Raw genomic sequence first — 18,708 nt, 5'->3', positions numbered from 1 at the left:
TATTTTGATGTATTTCTTCTAGCACTTTTCCCATGACTCTATATTTTTCAAGGAAATGTATAACACATATTTATCAAAAATGTTAACAGCGGGGCTTCCCTGGTGGCGCAGTGGTTGAGAGTCCACCTGCCGATGCAGGGGACACGGGTTCGTGACCCGGTCCGGGAAGATTCCACATGCCGCGGAGCGGCTGGGCCTGTGAGCCATGCCCGCTGAGCCTGCGCGTCCGGAGCCTGTGCTCCGCAACAGGAGAGGCAACAGCAGTGAGAGGCCCGCGTACCGCAAAGAAAAAAAAAAAAATTGTTAACAACGTTGTCACACAGGAAGGAAAAGAAGTAGTGTCATCTGGCCTGGAGTTTATAGTTGGCAGCTCCTGGCAGCTGGTGCTAAGGTCACATCTCTATGACTCTATCAATTTGTGTCTCTTAGAGTGGAATCAGGTGTCATAAGTGCCAAATGTTCTGGGATTGATTGACTCACACACAGCCGATTTGGCCATCCAGCCAACAGAATAACTGGCTGCAGCCCAAGAAGGGGGTGGGTTAGAGCAGCGCTTCTCAGACATTAAGGTGCAAAGGAGTCACCTGCAGAGCATTAAAAATGCAGATTCTGATTCACTAGGTCGGGAAGTAGGAAGGAGAGACCTGAGATTCTGCACGTCTAACAGTCTCACAGGTGATGCAGATGTGACTGGTCCCTGGACCACATTTTGAGTGGCAAAGGGTTGGGAGACTGAACCCACTCCCATGTCATTTGGCAAATAAGTATTTAGGTCCTACAGTGTGCCAAGCACTGAGCAGGCGATCAAAGGGGGTGACACCTTAGACGCGACACTGGCGCCAACACTGCTCAGCAGTGGACTTCCCAGCAATTTCCCCAACCCGGCCTGATCTGCCAAGGGCTCGGTGCTGGTACCCACCCCACCATCGTCCTCAGGACTGGTCCTGCTGAGCACATGCCCTGATGTGCTTACAGTGTTGGAAATCCTCTCGGCACTCCTGCCCACCCTTCAAGGTTTTAATTGGCACGTAAATTGCCCGTTGACCTAACTATTTTTGCCTACCTCGTCTCCTTTTATTCAGTCAGCCAAAAAGAAAGGGGCTTCCACTCCCAGCTCACCCTGGACCCTTTGTCAAGCTGGGACAAGGACGGGCCTCCAGAAGGTGGAGAGTGCCAGTGACTTTCCTCATTCCTGTCCCAGCGGGAGGCATAGGCATTTCCAGAGAGGCAGCTGAGGGACCTGGCTCTGCCTCTAGGGCAGTGTTGGCAGTTTCAGCCTCTCCCCTGCTGATAAGTTTCCTTGTCCCGGGTATGAGTGATCATTAATAATGCCACCGCCGCTCTATGTTTGCTCAACTCTGTTTGCAGAATGTTTCCACTCTCTCTCCCTTACTTTGTCCTCAAAACAGCCCTTCAAAATATACAGTAATCTTACCCCACTGTATAGATGAGGGAGCTGAGGCTCTGAGGAAGGAAGTGACTTACCTGAGGTCACAGAGCGGAAAGCAGTGAGGCCAGGGCCAGAGCCCAGGTGTCCGGTTCTGATGAGGTACCAACACCCATAAGTCAGGCTAAGTTCTCTGCCTCTACCTCCTAAAAGGGTAAGGAGGGAATGATACACTGTGCAGGACCCAGCTCAGCCCTGCCTCTTCCTTCTACCAGGGGCCCATTGCCTGCTAGAATCTTCCATCATGGTGTTCAGTTTAAAGCATATGTGTGAAGGACGCTTTGTGGAAGGTCACTTCCAGCTACCAGTTAGTTTTTGCTAAAGAAGTGAATGTGAGATCCCTTGAGGGGGGCATAAAAAATAAAATAGAAAGATCTCCTTAGTTTTTGGATTTTTAATCAGGGGAACGTGCAGCGCTTGCGGGAGGGATGATTTCTTCAGGGGGGTATAAATGGGAAGAGATGCTCAAAGTCAGTGACAGCCTGTTTTAATTTATAATTCTGCCTCTGTGTGAAATGCACAGAGAATCAGGGAGAAATGAGTAATAATTCACTAAGGTGCTGTCACAGCCAGGAAGCGGTAGGGCCGTCTTTGTCAGCCTGCTGTTGCCAAGAAGGCTGAGACAGAGGAAGGACACTGAGAGCGGTGGGTCCGGCTCGAGAGCTGCTGTGTGGAGACAGGCCTGGCCGGGGCTGTTGGGTACTATCAGGGTAGCCTCCTGGAATGGCCCACTAGCTCCTCGGGGCTGAGAGCCTTCCCTGCAGCCATTCTCCAAGTAAACTGGAGCAAGGGAGCTCTCTCTACCCCTCTCCTCCTGTCCTCCTCCTTCTGTGGGCAGTGGGAAAATATATGGTGTATAGAACTGACTGTGACCTCTTTAATGGGACCCGAGGTCGGGCTGATGTAGAGAAAAGCGTTAACAGGGCCCTTGATGCTGAGCCAACAGATGATATAAAGAGGCCCCAGGGACTGGGATTGCTTAGTCAGGATAGGCTAGGTTATGCGGCAGTAATAAACCATCCCCAGATTTCCATGGCTTAACATAACATTTACGGCACCTGTCCACTAAGCGCTGGGGTGGGAGGGGCCTCTACTCCTTGGATCTCTCCTGCTGGCAGAAATGCCACCATCATGCAGCAGCCCCAGGAACGAGAACTCTCCTTGGCTGCTTTAGCAGAAGAGAGAGTCTGAAAATGACACCAGGGCTTTTCACAGCCTCAATCCACAGGAAATGCACAACACTTCCACTCACGTGTCATTGGCCAGAACTAGCCATGTGGCTTCACTTAACTGCAAGGGGGTTGGGAAATAAAGGGGAGCAAATAGATAGTTTTGAGCAATATGTGTCTCTGCACGCAGGGGTGATTCGAGGGACCCAAACCAACCAACCCCCAGCCAACACTACCACTGCCACCGCCACACTCTTATCATTGTGCCATTAGAAAGGCATTTCAGTGAGTTATACACTGGCTTTTCTAGGATCATGTTCATGGTGGATCTGTATAAAGAGCACAGAATTTAAAAGCAGAAGAGCTGGGTTCAAATCCCAGCTGGGTTACCTGTCGGCTGTGTGACCTTGGTCAGGTTGCTTAACATCTCTGAGCCTCTGCTTTTTCATATATAAAACTGGGTTAGCAATACCCCATATTATTATTTTCTGAAGATCAGAAAAGTATAAACCAGCACACGTACAAGTTAGGGATTGGACTTCTCTTCACTATGAGCATGATTAGACATTGAGGGTCTGGCTGGGGAGCTATCATTAACGAGGATGGTCATGCCTGGCTAACTTTACTTGCCGTTGGCATATTTTGCCTTTAGCAGTACTGGAAATGACTGTACCCCTGTGCTCTCCCTGAAGGTAAACTCCCTGCTGGTTTTTACTGCAACTTCGAGGATGGATTCTGTGGCTGGACCCAAAGCTCACTGTCACCCCACACGCCCCAGTGGCAAGTCAGGACCTTAAAGGATGCCCGGTTCCAGGACCACCAAGGTACCACCCTCTCTTCCCTTCCCCTGGTGCTCACCTGACCAGACAATAGACTTGGGGTACCACCCCAGAGGCACTGGACCTCCCCCAAGGACCTGCCCTGGAGTACACCTACACAATTCCCTCTTCACACTCTCTTGAGCATTAGAATGATTGAATCAAGCCAAGGCTAATGTCACCTTTTGATCCTTAAAATGAGAACTTTGATCAAGGATTAGCTGAAAGATAAGAATAAAAGCAAGAACAATAATAATCCATTCATTTGACAAGTGTTTGTTGAAACCTATTACGCATCAGGAACAGAAATCCTTGAGAGATAAGGAAAACTGTAGCCCTCTTTATGACCGGGGAGGCTAAGGCTCAGGTAGGCCGTTGCGTCATTTGCCCCAGAACTGTGCCCTGGGAACCTTGCCCCATATCTAGACCATTGCCTGCAGCCCGCCTTCCTCAGTCATACCCCCCCAACCCCGCATCCAGCTGCCCCTGGCAACTCCCACCCTCCCCTCATTAGAGTCCCTGCTTGACTGCCAGAGGGGCAGAGGGCCTCCACACACCCAAGAGATGCCACCCATGCTGGGCTGGGCTGACTCCACGCCCGGAGGAACTGGCCTCGGGATCAGAGGAGGTCTGTGAGGCCAGCATATCTCCAAGAGCTGGGCAACTGGAGAGGCCAGACCACCCAGCCATGGGCCTATCCTAGATCTGTACACAACTGCTAGGACTGAGCAGGCCCTGGGGCCCACTTCTCTGCAGGGTGGCGGGCAGGGGCGTCTCTCTCCCTTCCCCTCCCCTGTATCTACCTGCTGTTTGTGGAGCTAGAGTCCCTTGTACCAAAATTTCTCTCTTTCCAAGCAACGATCATACATCCTACAGATTCCTTTAAAGATTCATAATAATGATAAATGTGAGAGAAGACAATGTCCAGATCAACCACTGAGGATCTCAGAGCCCGTGCAGTCCTGTCCTCGGTCCCCAGAGCTGGCTGCCTCTAGTGAGTTGGCTTTGGGCCCCGTTAAAACGGAGGCTGAGTCATGGCACCACGGGAGAGCGCTGCAGGGCCCTCCCCAGACGTGGAGGCCAAGAGCACCTGCTTCTCCTCCCGGCCTCCTCACCGCTCTGTTGAATACCTCTAGTGACAGGGCTCTCATTGCCTCCAAAAGTAGCCCTTTCCATTGTTTAACAGGTCAGAATCAAACACTGCTTTTCTTCATCGAGCCCCACCCCTCTGTAAATTCTACTCATTGGCCCTGATTTCTGTCTCCTGGAACCCCACAGAACTGGACTATGCCCTCTCCCACAGAGGCAGCCCTTCAGATATTTGAAGACAACCATCATGACCTACCGACCACGAAAGGCCTTTTCTCTCCAGGGTCACATAACCCCAGCCACTTGATGTCTCCTCAAGGATGGGCAGGGTGCTTTCTAAGATTTCTGGCCTGGCCTAGTTACTCAGCTCTGGACCCACCTGAATTTGTTACTTGGTAGTAACTCTATAAAGACTTTGCTAAGAGAGAAAAATAGAAATGAAGGACTGAATTCCTACTTGGGGTTCTCTGAGGCCCCTAAAAAGTCGTGAGCTCACTCTGGCCCCATCTCCATAGCACCTACCAGCTACAAAATACTCCTGGAGGTTTGCAGATGCTTCTTCCCACCACCACGTGGGGCTGGGGCTCATGTTCTGCCAGGTTTTCAGGCAGGTCAGTGCTTAGAAAACAATAAATGAGTCTTCCTGGTCAGGGCATGGGGCACAGGATGACCTGGGCTCCGGAGAGGGGAGAAGACAGTGAAGGTTTAGAGACCATTGGAGGGCAAAGCGCTGGCATGACTGGATACGGGGGGCAGGGGTGGGCCTGGGGGAGTCCAGCATACTTCAGGCAACTCCTGGGCTAGGGGCTAAAGCTGGTGACCTTGGGAGATCAAGGATGCAGTAACCCAGATGTGTGGTGCTGGGACATTGCAGGCCATTTGGAATGAAGACCTTTGCATGAGCCAAGTTTTGTAGACAGTGGTCAGCAGGCTGTCTTCTCCATTAGAGGCCGCAGAAAACCTGTATCCTTAGAGATGTCCTGAGGCTAGAGAAGCATGGTGCAGGGCCCATTAACCCTGCACCCCGAGGCCCTTCACTGTGCGAGGTTGGTGCGTCTTTGACTCTTTTCCTCTCTGCCCAGGCCACGCCCTGTTGCTCAGCACCACCGATGCCCCCACCTCTGAAAGTGCTACGGTGACCAGCGCTACGTTTCCTGCACCGATGAAGAACTCTCCATGCGAGGCAAGTCTCACTGTTCCTCTAGTTCTCTGCCTTCTCCTCCCACCTCTGGGCACTTCCAGATGAACCCACACAGATGAGCAAAGTAGCCTGACGGTCGGGCTGCTTGTTCTCTTGCAGGAGGACAAGAGGGCCATTTGGGCCAACTTCTAGGCAGACAGTACCCACCAACGTGGTAAAGTCCCATCTGCAGAGAATCTTACCTTAAACACCATACTTAGCTTCACTGAACTATTTGCAATAGGACCTTGATTTAAACAAAACCAAAAAGTATTTCCAAGGCACAGCAGGGGAGGGTAACAGCGACTTGCTACAGAATCCTTTTTAAAAATGTCAATCTCTTATAATACATTTTAAATATTATAGAACATCAAAACTTTGACTTACATAAATTTCTCTAAGGCATCAATGGCATTCAGTGAGGTACCTCCAGAGCCACTTAACCAAATGATTCGTGTTGCTGTTACCTCTTTAATGTGAAGACTGAAGGTGCCATGATTCTTAACACAAGGTCACATTCTCTAGGGACCAGGAGATGTGCTAGACCCCAGCAGGGCCCAGTGATTAAGCTCGTGGACCCTGGAATCAACTACCTAAGTCCAAGTCAGGTTCCATCACTGACTGGCTGTACAATTTGTTTGATCAGCTAATAACCTCTCAGGACCACAGTTTCCCCACCTGGAAAGTAGAGACAATAAGAGTGCCTACCCCAAGGAGGGGAGGCTTAAATGGGTTAATATATGTAAAGGGCTTATCACAAGGTCTGGCACAACGTAGGTACTACAATAGTTAACCAACAGTCTCTGGTACCCTGTATAATTATGCAAAGGAGAAAGGGAGAGAGGAAGAGGACTTAGCCAAAAACCTGCCTCCATGCTCTTGGAGAGCCGGGCCACGCCTGTGCTTCTCTGCACTCCCACCAAGCACTGCGTCAACGCCTTGCACACAGTAGAAAGCCAGCACAGAGTTTACATTCGTCTGTCCTCTCTTTCTGGAAACTCATAGGTGAAACACCTTTCTGGCTTCATTTCAGGAAAAGCTCTGTGCCCTTGGAGCAATTTGTTCCCTTTGAAACAGTGGGCATTGTGAAACCGACTAGATTCGCTTCCCCTCTGAGGGGCTGCCGGCAATCCCAGGCAGGTGGGGCTTTGACCAGCAGAGATGCAGGAAAGAGCCTCCCCCTGCTTAGGGGTACAGGCAAATTCAAGCCCTCCAGGCTTTTTGTGAAATAAAAACCCACAAACATAAAAAAAAGAATGGAAGAGATGTATCAATGATTTTTTTTTTTAATCAGAAGAATGGTCAGATTAAATCTCAGGCTTTACCCAGTAGGCAGATAGGGGTTCATGATGTGTGGTTTGTAGCAGCCTTACTCCTGGTTCAATTTTATAACTCTACGTTTGCCCCATCTTCCTTACCCTCTCCTAGTTTATGTTATCTGGCTAGGTTTTGTGTATCTCTGTGAGCCACCTTAAATCCTTTCTTGAAGAAGTCAGGGCACAAATAAATAGAGTCATTATGTTAAATTGTATTTGAGAAACCACGCTTTCCGGTGCAGAGGATGGAATTACTCAGTCATCATTGATATTTCTCGGGTGCCACAGAGCAGCACCTAGAAAGGGAGGCTTCTTAAGAGGAAATCTAAATGAGGAGAGTTGGTTGGCCCATCTGAGAGGTGAGGGGGATCCTTAAAAGCATTTCATCTTTAAATTTATTCTTCACTGGATTTAATATGAGGCTGATTTCAGAAAAAGAAATGTCAAGGTAAAACTGGTATTTTTCTAATACTTCATCATTTCTCTAATAACCTTTGGGTTGATCAATAGCTTCAACAGGTGTTTTGTTTTACTCGCCTGTTCTATTATTCCTCCAGTCACATTTGCTCTGGGCGGTTTCCGCTATTTCCTGCCCTTTTCCAGAACTTGGCTCAGCACAAGGAGTGAAGGGAAAGCAATGAGTCCAGTCCGCGATCAGCTCAGTTATTTCGCATTCGGGTTTCAGACTATTCATCTCAGGCTGATGGGTCTTTGAATTCCCAACGTTGGGGGAAATGTTTTCATCAGAAAAATAAATGACCAAGATAGAAATATGCATTTCCAGGTTCGTAAGCCCTGCCATCTATTTCACTCGAATCCTAAATGCCGAAGGCAGGAAGTTGATTTCCATCCCTCCGGCTGGCTGAATGTCAACGACGGGGAAACGGATGTTGCATTGCTGTGTGAGACTGTGTGAGGTTAACCCCCCAGCCCTAAAGAGGCCTCCGATGGCTGTGGGACCCTAGTGCAGGAAGGCGGACACCGGATAGAGCCAGGGGTGAAGGTCTCTGATGAGGGGCGGGCCCACGGGAGCAGGCGGTTGGCTGAGCTGAACTCCAGGCTGACACCCACCACTGAGCATCTTCTCTAAACCCTAACAGTCCTGGTCCATGGCCTCCAGGGAGCTGAAGTAATTGCAGAATAGCTCAAAATACCCCAAGAAACCCCACAGTCGTCAGTGGGTTCCATCGGGGAATTGGTGTCACCTTCGATGCCTTTCCTTGAAAATCTAGCTGTAAGCGGACTAGTAGGCCTAGGTTTCTCCAGCTGCGGTCACTTGGAAAACATGACAAATGCAGATTCTTGGGACCCACCCCAGACTTCCTGAATGACGTAACTGACAGGGCCCAGGGATCTGCATTTTCAAACCCACACTTGGTGATTTGGATGAGACTTAAGAGCGACTGGCCATAGGCGTCCTTGCCAGTCGTGACCGAAATTCATTCTGAGCCCACGCTGAGAGTTGTCCTCCATTACCTGGGACTCCAAAGAATGTGCTGTGATTTGCCTTTTAGAAAGATGAGTCACAGAAGGGGGCAGAAATGACAGGGCGGGGGACAGACGTAGTAGAGACAGAAGGGGCTGGGAGAGCACCTCTCAGAGCCCGCGTGGAGCCGGGTCAGGTGCCCACCGACGACGGAGACAGGGTGTGTCTTTGTGCCAACCAGCTTGCAGAGCACTCAGAAGCCTTCCAGCTCCGGCCTCCTCCCTCCAGACCCCTGCAGCACCGCAGCCAGCTGCCTCTCTCCACCGTCTGCTCTCGGTGCACACGCTGCGTCCATCCCGGCCTGCACACTTGCACGAGGGACTTGAATATTTAAAGACTTCCGCCCAGCCCTGCCCCGCCCACCTACCACCAGCTATTCCCTGCGGGAAAGTGAGGCACCACTTATGATATATTCCAATTTTATTTTATTTTTATTTTGCTGAGCTCCAGTTCAAATAATTAAAGTTGCCTCTGGGGAGGGGAGCCTCACGGTGGCTTTCCTGCGCTCGCTTGCTGTCAGAACTGCTGGCCTCCGCTGTGGCTGGGAGACACACTGGGATGTGTTTAGCATTGCAGCTGCTGGTAATAAAAAGGACGGGAGAGTGGCAGGGGCCGTCTCCACCCCTCCCCTGCCTTTCACACATCCTAGAAGCCTGAATGTCTCAACAAGCCCAGTGTGGCTTGAAGTTCTATTTTATTTGAATAGCCTGCCTGTGACTAGAATAGTTTATGCCATGTTCTCAGGACAGAACAAGGCTGGGGGGGGTGGGCGGAGAAATGGGCTTCCCTCAATCTCCTCCCCCCTCCAAAACATGAAAGTAGTTTTTCATCTATGAGCTGCAGGAATGAAAGGGACACAGGAAGCGGCACGTGAGCCACTTAATTTGTAATGACAGCCTAGGGCAGGCCAATTCCTGGCTACTGGTCTTCTGATCTTGCCAAAGCTGCAGCCGCCTCTGAGCTCTCCCTGCACACGTGTGCGAACACGCAGGCACACACACGCTAGGGCTGGCGCACGGCCGGTCCTTTCTACTCCTGGCATCAGCCCTGTGGTGATAAAAGCTTTCATTAGCGGCTAGGAGCTGCTGAGATGGGAGCAGAAGGCGACCGGAGGGCCTCCTCCATGTCGGCATAGGCTATCTGGCCTGCAGGGAAGGAGACCTCAGCTCCGTGTCATTAAAACCAGCAAATGTGGCCAGAGGAACGTGGGAGAGGAGGCTGGCATCTGGAATTGCCTTCTGCCACCTGTTAAGTTCTGCTCAAAGGCCCGCTGAGGAGGAGCCCGCTACGCAGGCAGGGCCCCCAAGGCTGGAGGCGAGGGAGTTGTTCAGCGAATTGCACTCTGGTTGATTTTGTAAGGCTTTCCAGGCTGCTGGTGACCATTCCTGGACACAGGGCCCATCCTTTCCCAGGGACTTGGCTGGTGGGGCATTCTCCAGCATCTCGGTGTAACCCACAGTGAGTGTCATGGCTGTGCTGATGGGGCCTGGTCAAGCTGGCCTCACCCCCTCCCCATGGGCAGACAAACAGGACTTCCAGATAGGAAGAAGACAGGAACTTCGTGACTCCTGTGTTTTAACAGTTTATTAAATTCAATAGCAAAATCCCCCTTGGAAAGGCAAAAAAAGGAGAATAAGAGTAACAATAATTCCTCTAGGATGGCTTGAGGTAGAAAAAAATGCAAAACCTGAATGGCTCTTCCTTTGTCAGCCCCACCAAACCCTCAACAAGCAGGAGCTAAAGATGCTAAGAATATTCTATGCAGCTCACTTTCTGGAGTAGATCCTAGGTGTCAGGGGCCGCCCCGCCCGTGATCTGGGTCAGGGTTCATGCAGGGCTGCCCAGGGGATGGAGCATTCCATCTGTTCAGGACAGGAAAGAAATGTACCCAGAGCTGCACAGCCAGTACATACAAAATCAGGATCAAACTCAGGCCTTATGACTTCAAGCCTCGTGCTCTTTCTGTCACATTGCCCTGTCCCCGGCAATGGTGGTACCTTCTCAGTTTCTGGGGAGTTGATGTGGGCCTCAGAAGCATCCCTGAGGACTGGCATGGCTCTCACCTAACCCAGAGCCCTCACCCTACCTCACCATAGATTCCTCATCTCCAGAGGCAGGAAGGGAATTCATAGCATTTTGTAGCAGACTAGTTACCCACTTTGCCTCTCCTCAAGCTGGGACTAGTTGCTGGGTCTAATTCCTGAGCAGCCGAGGCGACACTGCCACTCACCTTGCATGTGCCTTGTTCTCAGCCCCACGTGCTCTCACTTATTTTAGCGAATCAGGAAGGAGAAGCTACCCCAAGGGGCTTCACGAGCTTGATCCCGAGTAAGGCTGTCATTTCCTGGATTCACTCAACATTCTGCCTAGAACATGGGCCCACCTGGGGAGAAGCAAACTTCAGCCTTCCCTTCTCCCTACTTACCGTCCTCCCCTGTGTCTCAGCTGAGTGCTGACTGGTGGAAGAGCAAGCAGTTTCTTCCAGAGTCCACCTAGGACAGCCTCTGCCTTGTGTGGCCAAGCAATGCTGCACAAACACTTTGTGGTGGCTGCAGAAACCCTCTTTGTAAACAGTTAGGGCTCAATGCCAAGCTAGGGGGGACTCTGGGGCAACACCATGCCTAGCTCCCCTCCCACGAGCCTGAGCACCTTTGCACGGTGTTTGAGGTCTGGATATCCAACTCCCATCTCATCTAATGCTGTGACATCCACTGCAGTGACAGAACGCTCACCGACTCACAGGCAAGTCCCGCTCGTCTTCGGACAGCTCCAGGCTTCAGTGTTTGCTTAAACCAAGAGCGAATCCAGCTAGACTTGCCAGGGCTTGCTTTTGCACCCTCTACTCTCTGCATCCCTCCTCTTCGGCTTCGAGGAGCCTTGAAGAAGCAGGGATAGAACTCCATGCTTCCTGTGTGACATCCAGCTGGGCTGTCCATCTCTGTCCAGGACGTCATGGTGGGCCCAGCAGGAAGCACAGGGCCCCTCTGGCTCCCATGTGGTGATGCTGACATCTCAAGCAAGTCAGAGCAGCGCGGTGGCCCCAGGCAGCTGCCTCCCCCCCTGCCCCATGGCCCGAGAGTTGTGACATCTCCCATGTCCAGGGGAGCCCAGCTGGTCATTCGGGGTCAGGACAAAAGGAGCATCACCAAGGCAGTGTGACGTGATAGGAGAAGCAGCACGTTGAGGTCATTCAGACCTTGGTGGAATCCTGCCACTTTCTAGCAGGGTGACCTTGTGCAAACACCTCACTCTTCTCAGCTTCAGTATCCTCTGCAGGGCTGTTGGGAGAAACGAGTAGCCAAGATAGAAGAGTGCCCGGCCCGGATCTGGACACATGGTAGATGCTTAATAAGTGTGGTTTCTGCTCCTCCACTGCTGCTATTACTATTATTAACCTTTTTTTTTTTTTTTTTGCGGTACACGGGCCTCTCACTTTTGTGGCCTCTCCCGTTGCGGAGCACAGGCTTCGGACGCGCAGGCCCAGCGGCCATGGCTCACGGGCCCAGCCGTTCCGCGGCATGTGGGATCTTCCCAGACCGGGGCACGAACCCATGTCCCCTGCATCGGCAGGCGGACTCTCAACCACTGCGCCACCAGGGAAGCCCTACTATTATTACTTTTGTGATGAGTCCAAGGTCAAAGGCCAGAGCCTGCCCTATCCTGAATCTGGAGAACTTGGTCAGGGGTGGCACCCTCAGGACGAGATACATGGCAGCTGCCAGGATGGGACCAGAAAGGCAGCGTGGAACTTGGCTGGGTTGGATGGGCACACAGATGCCTGGTGGGAGCACTGAGGAAGGGAGGGGCACAGAGGGTCCTCACTCAGGCGGGGAGCCAGCGAGTATTCATTTCAAACACACCATGTGACCAGCCGTGCAGGAGACAGACCGCAGGAATCTGGGAACTTTTTAGTGTTTATTCAGCAGAAAAGTTAAGAACACTTACTTTCAGTATGACAGGTCCTGGTCTCCAAGTTACTTATGAACCACGTGGCTATGTTACCTTAAAAAGCAAGCCAAAATTCTTAAATAGAGCCCTCAAACACCCTAAATCTTTGTACTCCTAGGAGAAAGAAACCTTCCCTTAGTCTGGGGCTAAGGGAGGGACCCTTAATAACTGTAAAGTAACTAAAGGAGTACGGTAGCCCCCCCTTATCAATGGAGGATACGTTCCAAGACCCCCAGTGGATGCCTGAAACCACAGATAGTACCAAACCCCATATACACTATGTTTTATCCTATACTGACACGTGGGTAGTGTATACAGCATGGATACACTGGCCAAAAGGATGATTCATGTCCCAGGCGCGACAGAGCGGGCCAGCAGGAGATTTCATCATTTTGTTCTGCTATTCAGAACAGTGCAGAATTTAAAACTTATGAATTGTTTATTTCTGGAATTTTCCGTTTAATATTTTTGGACTGCAGTTGACCTTAGGTAACTGAAACTACAGAAAGGGAAACCGCTGATTAAGGGGACTACTATATTTTTTAAATAGTGATCCCCTCCTGTGTGTCTGGCACTGTGCTAAGCATCTCACTTGCATTATCTTATTAACAAAACAGACTTGTGAGGAATTGTTACCCCCATTTACTGATGCAGAATCTGGGGCTTCAAAAGCTTAAGTAACTTACTAGTCACCCTTGCTAGTGAAAGGCAGAGCCAGGATTCAAAACAGGTCTGTCCAACTCCAAAGCCAATCCTGCAAACACTCTAAGGTCACTGGACTAGACTTAGGTCACTCAAGTCAGTCAGTCTCCCTAATTGGGAATAAAACTGCCTGTGTTACTCGCTCGAGGATCAGATGAAAATAGGAAAGCTCTTTGTAATCTCTACAATATTTTATGAATGGCGGAAATTATTATTATCCCTCTTCTTACTCTGCATAGGCGTGAAGAAGCCACTGCTGACATAAATTCAGACGTTCTTATTTCTCCTCTGGGTCAGTTAGCAACATGCAGACAGCTTGGGAGCATTCTTTTGCACAGTTCCTAGTATTAGCACCAGGGGGATGTGCCCAATGAACCTGCTTCATCATAATTAATTAATTAATCATGCAGCTTCTCAATCGTGAGCATAACCTTGATCCAGGATAAGCGCAAACAAGGAGACTCCTCATCGATTCTCAAGGGTCCAACAAATATAGCCCTACTGAGACTTGGAGTCCAAATAATTCTTACCTCAGTACCTAGAGCTGGGAAGCCACTGGAACCTAGCATTCTGTCACCACTTACTGTAATGTGGTTGATGCCGCCAGAACACATGCTAATGGGCTGAAGTAATCAACAGCCATTGTAATTACAGTCAGACATAATTAATTTAATACCTTTGAGTCATTCAAACTTAATACCTCAGCCATTACATGATGAAACTGAGGCATAGAAGAATTACTGTCAAGGCTCGTGGGTGTGAATAAAGTCCTCCTGGGCACTTGGCGGAGATTTGGGTCCGATTCCAAGTCCACCTGTTCATCATACGCCCCCTTGTGGCTCCCACTAGTGGTGATCATTATAACACGTTCGTGTGGTCCACATGCACCGGCCATCCTGTTGAAAGCACGCTCTCCCCAGCTGTCAGGGCATAAACACTCCCCAGGCGGCTTTGCGACTTGCAGATACTCTCGTGCCTGGAGTCCATTCTCTTTCTGATGGCTGTTCATGAAGGTTGTAGGAATTTCATTTCACAGAGTCAATCCTGTTCCCCAGCTAAAGGATTTCAAAGCTATTTCTCAGCATCATCTCTATCACCTACAGAGAAACTGAGGCCCAGAGGAGGTTGTTTGCCCAAGATCACCTCATTACAATGTAACTCAAAAGAAAATATTGTTTTCTTCCCACAAGACTGGAAAGATAATTCTATAGGGAACCTGGAATATAAAACACTGGACTGAAATTTTTAATACAGCATCCTTCATCCTGTCCTATTCTGCTTTTTGTGAACTGTTTATCTCTGTCATTGTTCCCTACCTGCTTTTTCCAATACAGGAAGAGGAACTAACATTGATAAATGTATCTGGTAAGCTGGGCACTGGGCTCACATAATCCTATTAAAGTCTCCTAGTGACTCTATAAGGAGAGTACGGTTGGCCCCATTTCACAGATGAAGACTGAGGCCCTGAGATATTATGTCATAAATAAAGACAGAAATGTTCTTTCTGATTCCAGAGCCACAGCATGACCCCACTTCATTCCCCCAGAAGCTCCCACCTTCCCTTGGTCTTCCTTGCAAAGCCCACAGTTCAGGCCAGAGAACCTGATCCTCCCCAAAGCGGTGAAAAGACAGCACTCTCTTCTCCCACTTTCCAATGATATCGGAATCCTCCCTTGATGCCTTTTTTAATGCAGCGTTTATTGTTTTTTCTGATTACAGAAATGCTCTGCATTCATTGTAGAACATTAGGAAAAACTAAAGAAGAAAATTGAAATTGCCCAGTCTTACCCTCCAAAGATAACCCCTGTTACCATGTTTGTAAATTTCTTTCCAGGCAGATAAATGTAGATTTGAGCAGAGGGATAGATAGATAAAGGGTTTATACAAATTTGGTATCATACCGTATAAGCATTTTGTGCCTTCTTCATTACTTAATATTGTATTTTCCTAGATCAATATCATTCTTCATAAATATGATTTTACCCTAAATTTATTCATTTTGTTCTAGTTATCAAAAGTAATGGATGTTCATTGTAAAAAATTTAGAAAAGAAAGAAAATACCAAAGAAGGAAAAAAATACCCGTAACTTCGTAACTTCACCAGCCAGGGTCCAACAAATATATAATCTTCATTGCTTTTCTTGCTGTGTTTTTGCAAAGGGGGCATGTGGATGTCCCTGGCTGGGTGTTCTGTGGCTTCAGTGTGATGCCTGAGAAAGAAAGAAAGACATGGGGTGCTGTTTCCAGAAAGGATCTCAACGTTTTAAGTCTCTTACATGGCCAGGAATCCTTATGCCTCCGTAATTGCAAGTATTTCCCAGCATATTTTATTTGCTTGTTATCAGAAATCCGCATCTGGCCTGCTTCTTGCTGAGTCGGGTTGATTTTTCATTAGGCTATTTATAGCTAGAGAGTTGGTGTTTATTTTTTCTGGGTGAATTAGAAGCTGGTGTACAAAACACTGAGTTTTGCAGTGAATCAGTACTCTCAGTTAAAATTAATAAGACCACATTGAAACCAAGGACCTCTTAAAATTACAAATTCAACCAAGGGAGAAAGGGGTGTGGTGGGAGGAATTGGGAGATTGGGATTGACATATACACACTATTGATACTATGTATAAAATAGATAACTAATGAGAACATACTGTATAGCACAGGGAACTCTACTTAATGCACTGTGGTGACCTAAATGGGAAGGAAAAAGAGGGGATATACATATATGTATAGCTGATTCATTTTGCTGTGCAGTAGAAACTAACACAACATTGTAAAGCAGTTATACTCCGATAAAAATTAATTAAAAAAATAAAATTACAAGTTCACACCCAGAATTAACAGCCCTGTTGCATCTTAGATTGGGAAGAAGCTTTAACCTCCATTCAAAGCTTGGATGTCCTTGACGACATCCCTAATCCTGGCCATCCAGTGAGTGCTGGGTGACCCATAGTGTGGGGAATATCGAAGGAGTACCCACCCCACTGCCACAAACAAGCTCATTTCTGAGCATCTCAGTCTGTTAAAATGTGTTTTCTTCTGTTTAAGTGAAATACGCACTAGAACATCCATTCTTGGTTTTGTCTCTACTGCTAGAATACATGCAGCCCTTCAGAAATTCAAAGAAACGTAGCACCTCCCCTTCATAGCATTTCCTATATTTGGGGGTGCTGCCTGCTAGTAGACATTATTTGATACCATTGAGTCTCTTTTGTCCAACTTCAGCCTAAATTCCATACTGATTTCTTTTTAATTGGTTCAAGAGAAACTTGTGAAGTTGCCACAAGATATGCATAGCGAACAGGGGGCATATTCTAGACATAAAATTGCAGTCATTACCTCTGGAGGAGGAAAGGGCCGTGAGAGAAATAATAGCATTAGGCCTGGCCACGAGGCTGCTCCTGCTTTGCATACAGAACTTTAATTAATAAAATGACAAACACTGGTAGCACATAATTGGAAAGTCTATTGGGCCCCACCAAGAGGGAGGGAAAAATGGCCCAGAAAGGGCAGGCTGGGGCCAGAAAATACAATTGCTGGTGGCGTGCTCCTGGCGTTTTCTCTTTTCACTTGTCTCATTTGTTGTCTGCATGTAAAAGGGTTTATTAGTCAAAAGCTGTCACTTATGATCTATATCTATTAGAATGGGTCTAGAAAGGATCAAAAATTTTATTGTTACAGGCTCCGACAAGTGTTACTTCCCACAAATATTATGTAGGATTTGTATAAGATTTCCCATATTTGTGTGAATACATTTGAGGTACACCACACACACACACACACACACACACATTTTTGACTATTAATTGTCTGGCAGAGGCAGAAACAAAGGTTGTAAATGGTTTAAAATGCACTATATCGGTAATTCCCCCAATATGAAGATGCTTCTATGATAAGATCTTATTAAAATATAAATTCTGATTCAGCAGGTCAAGGGTAAGGCCTGAGACCCTACATTTCTAACAAACTCCCAGTCATGCCAACACTGCTGGTCCACAGACCACACTTTGAGCAACGAGTATCTGGAAAACCTTCACAAGACACACCCAAAAGATTTATGTATTACCGTAATATGTTACATGTGTATAGCTCTATAGATACGGTAGAAGGAACATAGAACCTAGTATGGAACCCAGGTCTGCAGCATATGGGCTTAGTGACCATGCATGACATACTTAACCTTTCTAAGCCTTAGATTCCACATCCGAAAAATGGGTATGATAATATGTACAGGAAGGGATGTTGTGAGTGTAAAATGAGACAGCATGTACGAGTGCCTAGTATAGCTCTCTAGTATTCAATAAAAAGTCAGTTGATGCAGGAATAAATTGCAGACATAGAGAATGGATTTGAGGACACGGGGAGGGGAAGGGTAAGCTGGGACGAAGTGAGAGAGTGGCATGGACATATATACACTGCCAAATGTAAAATAGCTAGCTAGTGGGAAGCAGCTGTATCACACGGGGAGATCAGCTCAGTGCTTTGTGACAGCCTAGAGGGGTGGGATAAGGAGGGTGGGAGGGAGACACAAGAGTGAGTGGATATGGGGATATATGTATACATATAGCTGATTGACTTTGTTATACAACAGAAACTAACACACCATTGTAACGCAATTATACTCCAATAAAGATGTTAAAAAAAAGAAAGTCAATTAATGAAGTGCTTTATCCTGTAGGCCACCCAGATAGAAATTGGTCTCATTAAGATCAAATTCCAAGGAAGTTTTTTGCCTACTCTGGGTACCTGAACTTGACTGTCAAGATCAAACCAGGTCTACCTGATTTGAGTATCCATATATAATGACATCAAAAGGGTTGTTTAACCTAGGGCTATATAAAGAAAATGGAAGACTTCAAAAAGGACTTCAGCCTTCAATCTGTTCTGGGAATCACATATAGTTGCTCTATACACTTAGATACAAGTAATTAATAAGGGATATTCTGTAAGAATTGATATCCGTCCTCCAGTTCTATTGAAGAAATTGTTGAGGACCTTATCCTGGAGGTCCAAGATGATAGTTCTTGTCCTGTTCGCATCCTCAGATCATCCCTGCTCACCCTCAGCCCACGGATCTCTCACTCTCAAGGTCATTCTCAGGCTTTGCCCAAGGATTGTGTGGCAGCCACATGAAGACCCTCTGCTGAGGACTGTATCCTCCCCCACTGCAGGAAAAGCACTCCTTCTATACTTTGGTGGTGGTGAGCACAGCATAAGCCATTTTTTAGCTATTTAATGATTGCCTTTTACTCAAAGTCCAAGGTGAAAATGGACCCCTCATCGAGAAGGCCAGGCTGCTTCCTGCACTAAGTAGCCCCATCTTCCCAGTGGTCTCAGCCTGGCTGCACTTTAGAATCACCTGGAGAGATTTGAAAAACGGTCAGTGCCCAGGACCTACCCAAGGCCAATTAAATCAGAATCTCTGGGGGTGGAGCCCAGATGTGAGTAGTCCTGAAAGCTCCCCAGGTGATCCTAATCTGCAAAGCATGTTGAAAACCACAGGTTTAACCATTTCATTCACTATATGTGAGCTCTACTTTCACATTCTTTCCTTCAC

At 48.1% G+C, this 18,708-nt stretch overlaps 1 protein-coding gene across 1 annotated transcript in view; it reads left to right on the top strand.

Moving 5' to 3' along the window:
- Positions 1 to 18,708, top strand: part of ALK (ALK receptor tyrosine kinase) — a gene marked incomplete at both ends in the record, with an annotated part of 728,930 nt that overhangs the window by 605,309 nt on the left and 104,913 nt on the right. Inside the window, 2 exons of the mRNA XM_082672737.1 lie at positions 3,309 to 3,440; positions 5,606 to 5,706. Coding sequence (XP_082528863.1) covers positions 3,309 to 3,440; positions 5,606 to 5,706 — 233 coding nt within the window. The remainder of the gene's footprint in view (positions 1 to 3,308; positions 3,441 to 5,605; positions 5,707 to 18,708) is intronic.

The sequence above is a fragment of the Grampus griseus genome (genome assembly GCF_964374135.1).
Source record: "Grampus griseus genome assembly, chromosome: 15".
In the NCBI taxonomy this organism is placed as follows: Eukaryota; Metazoa; Chordata; class Mammalia; order Artiodactyla; family Delphinidae; genus Grampus; species Grampus griseus.
The sequence above is the reverse complement of the archived record's forward strand: the minus strand, read 5'-3'. Positions and strand labels throughout refer to the sequence as shown.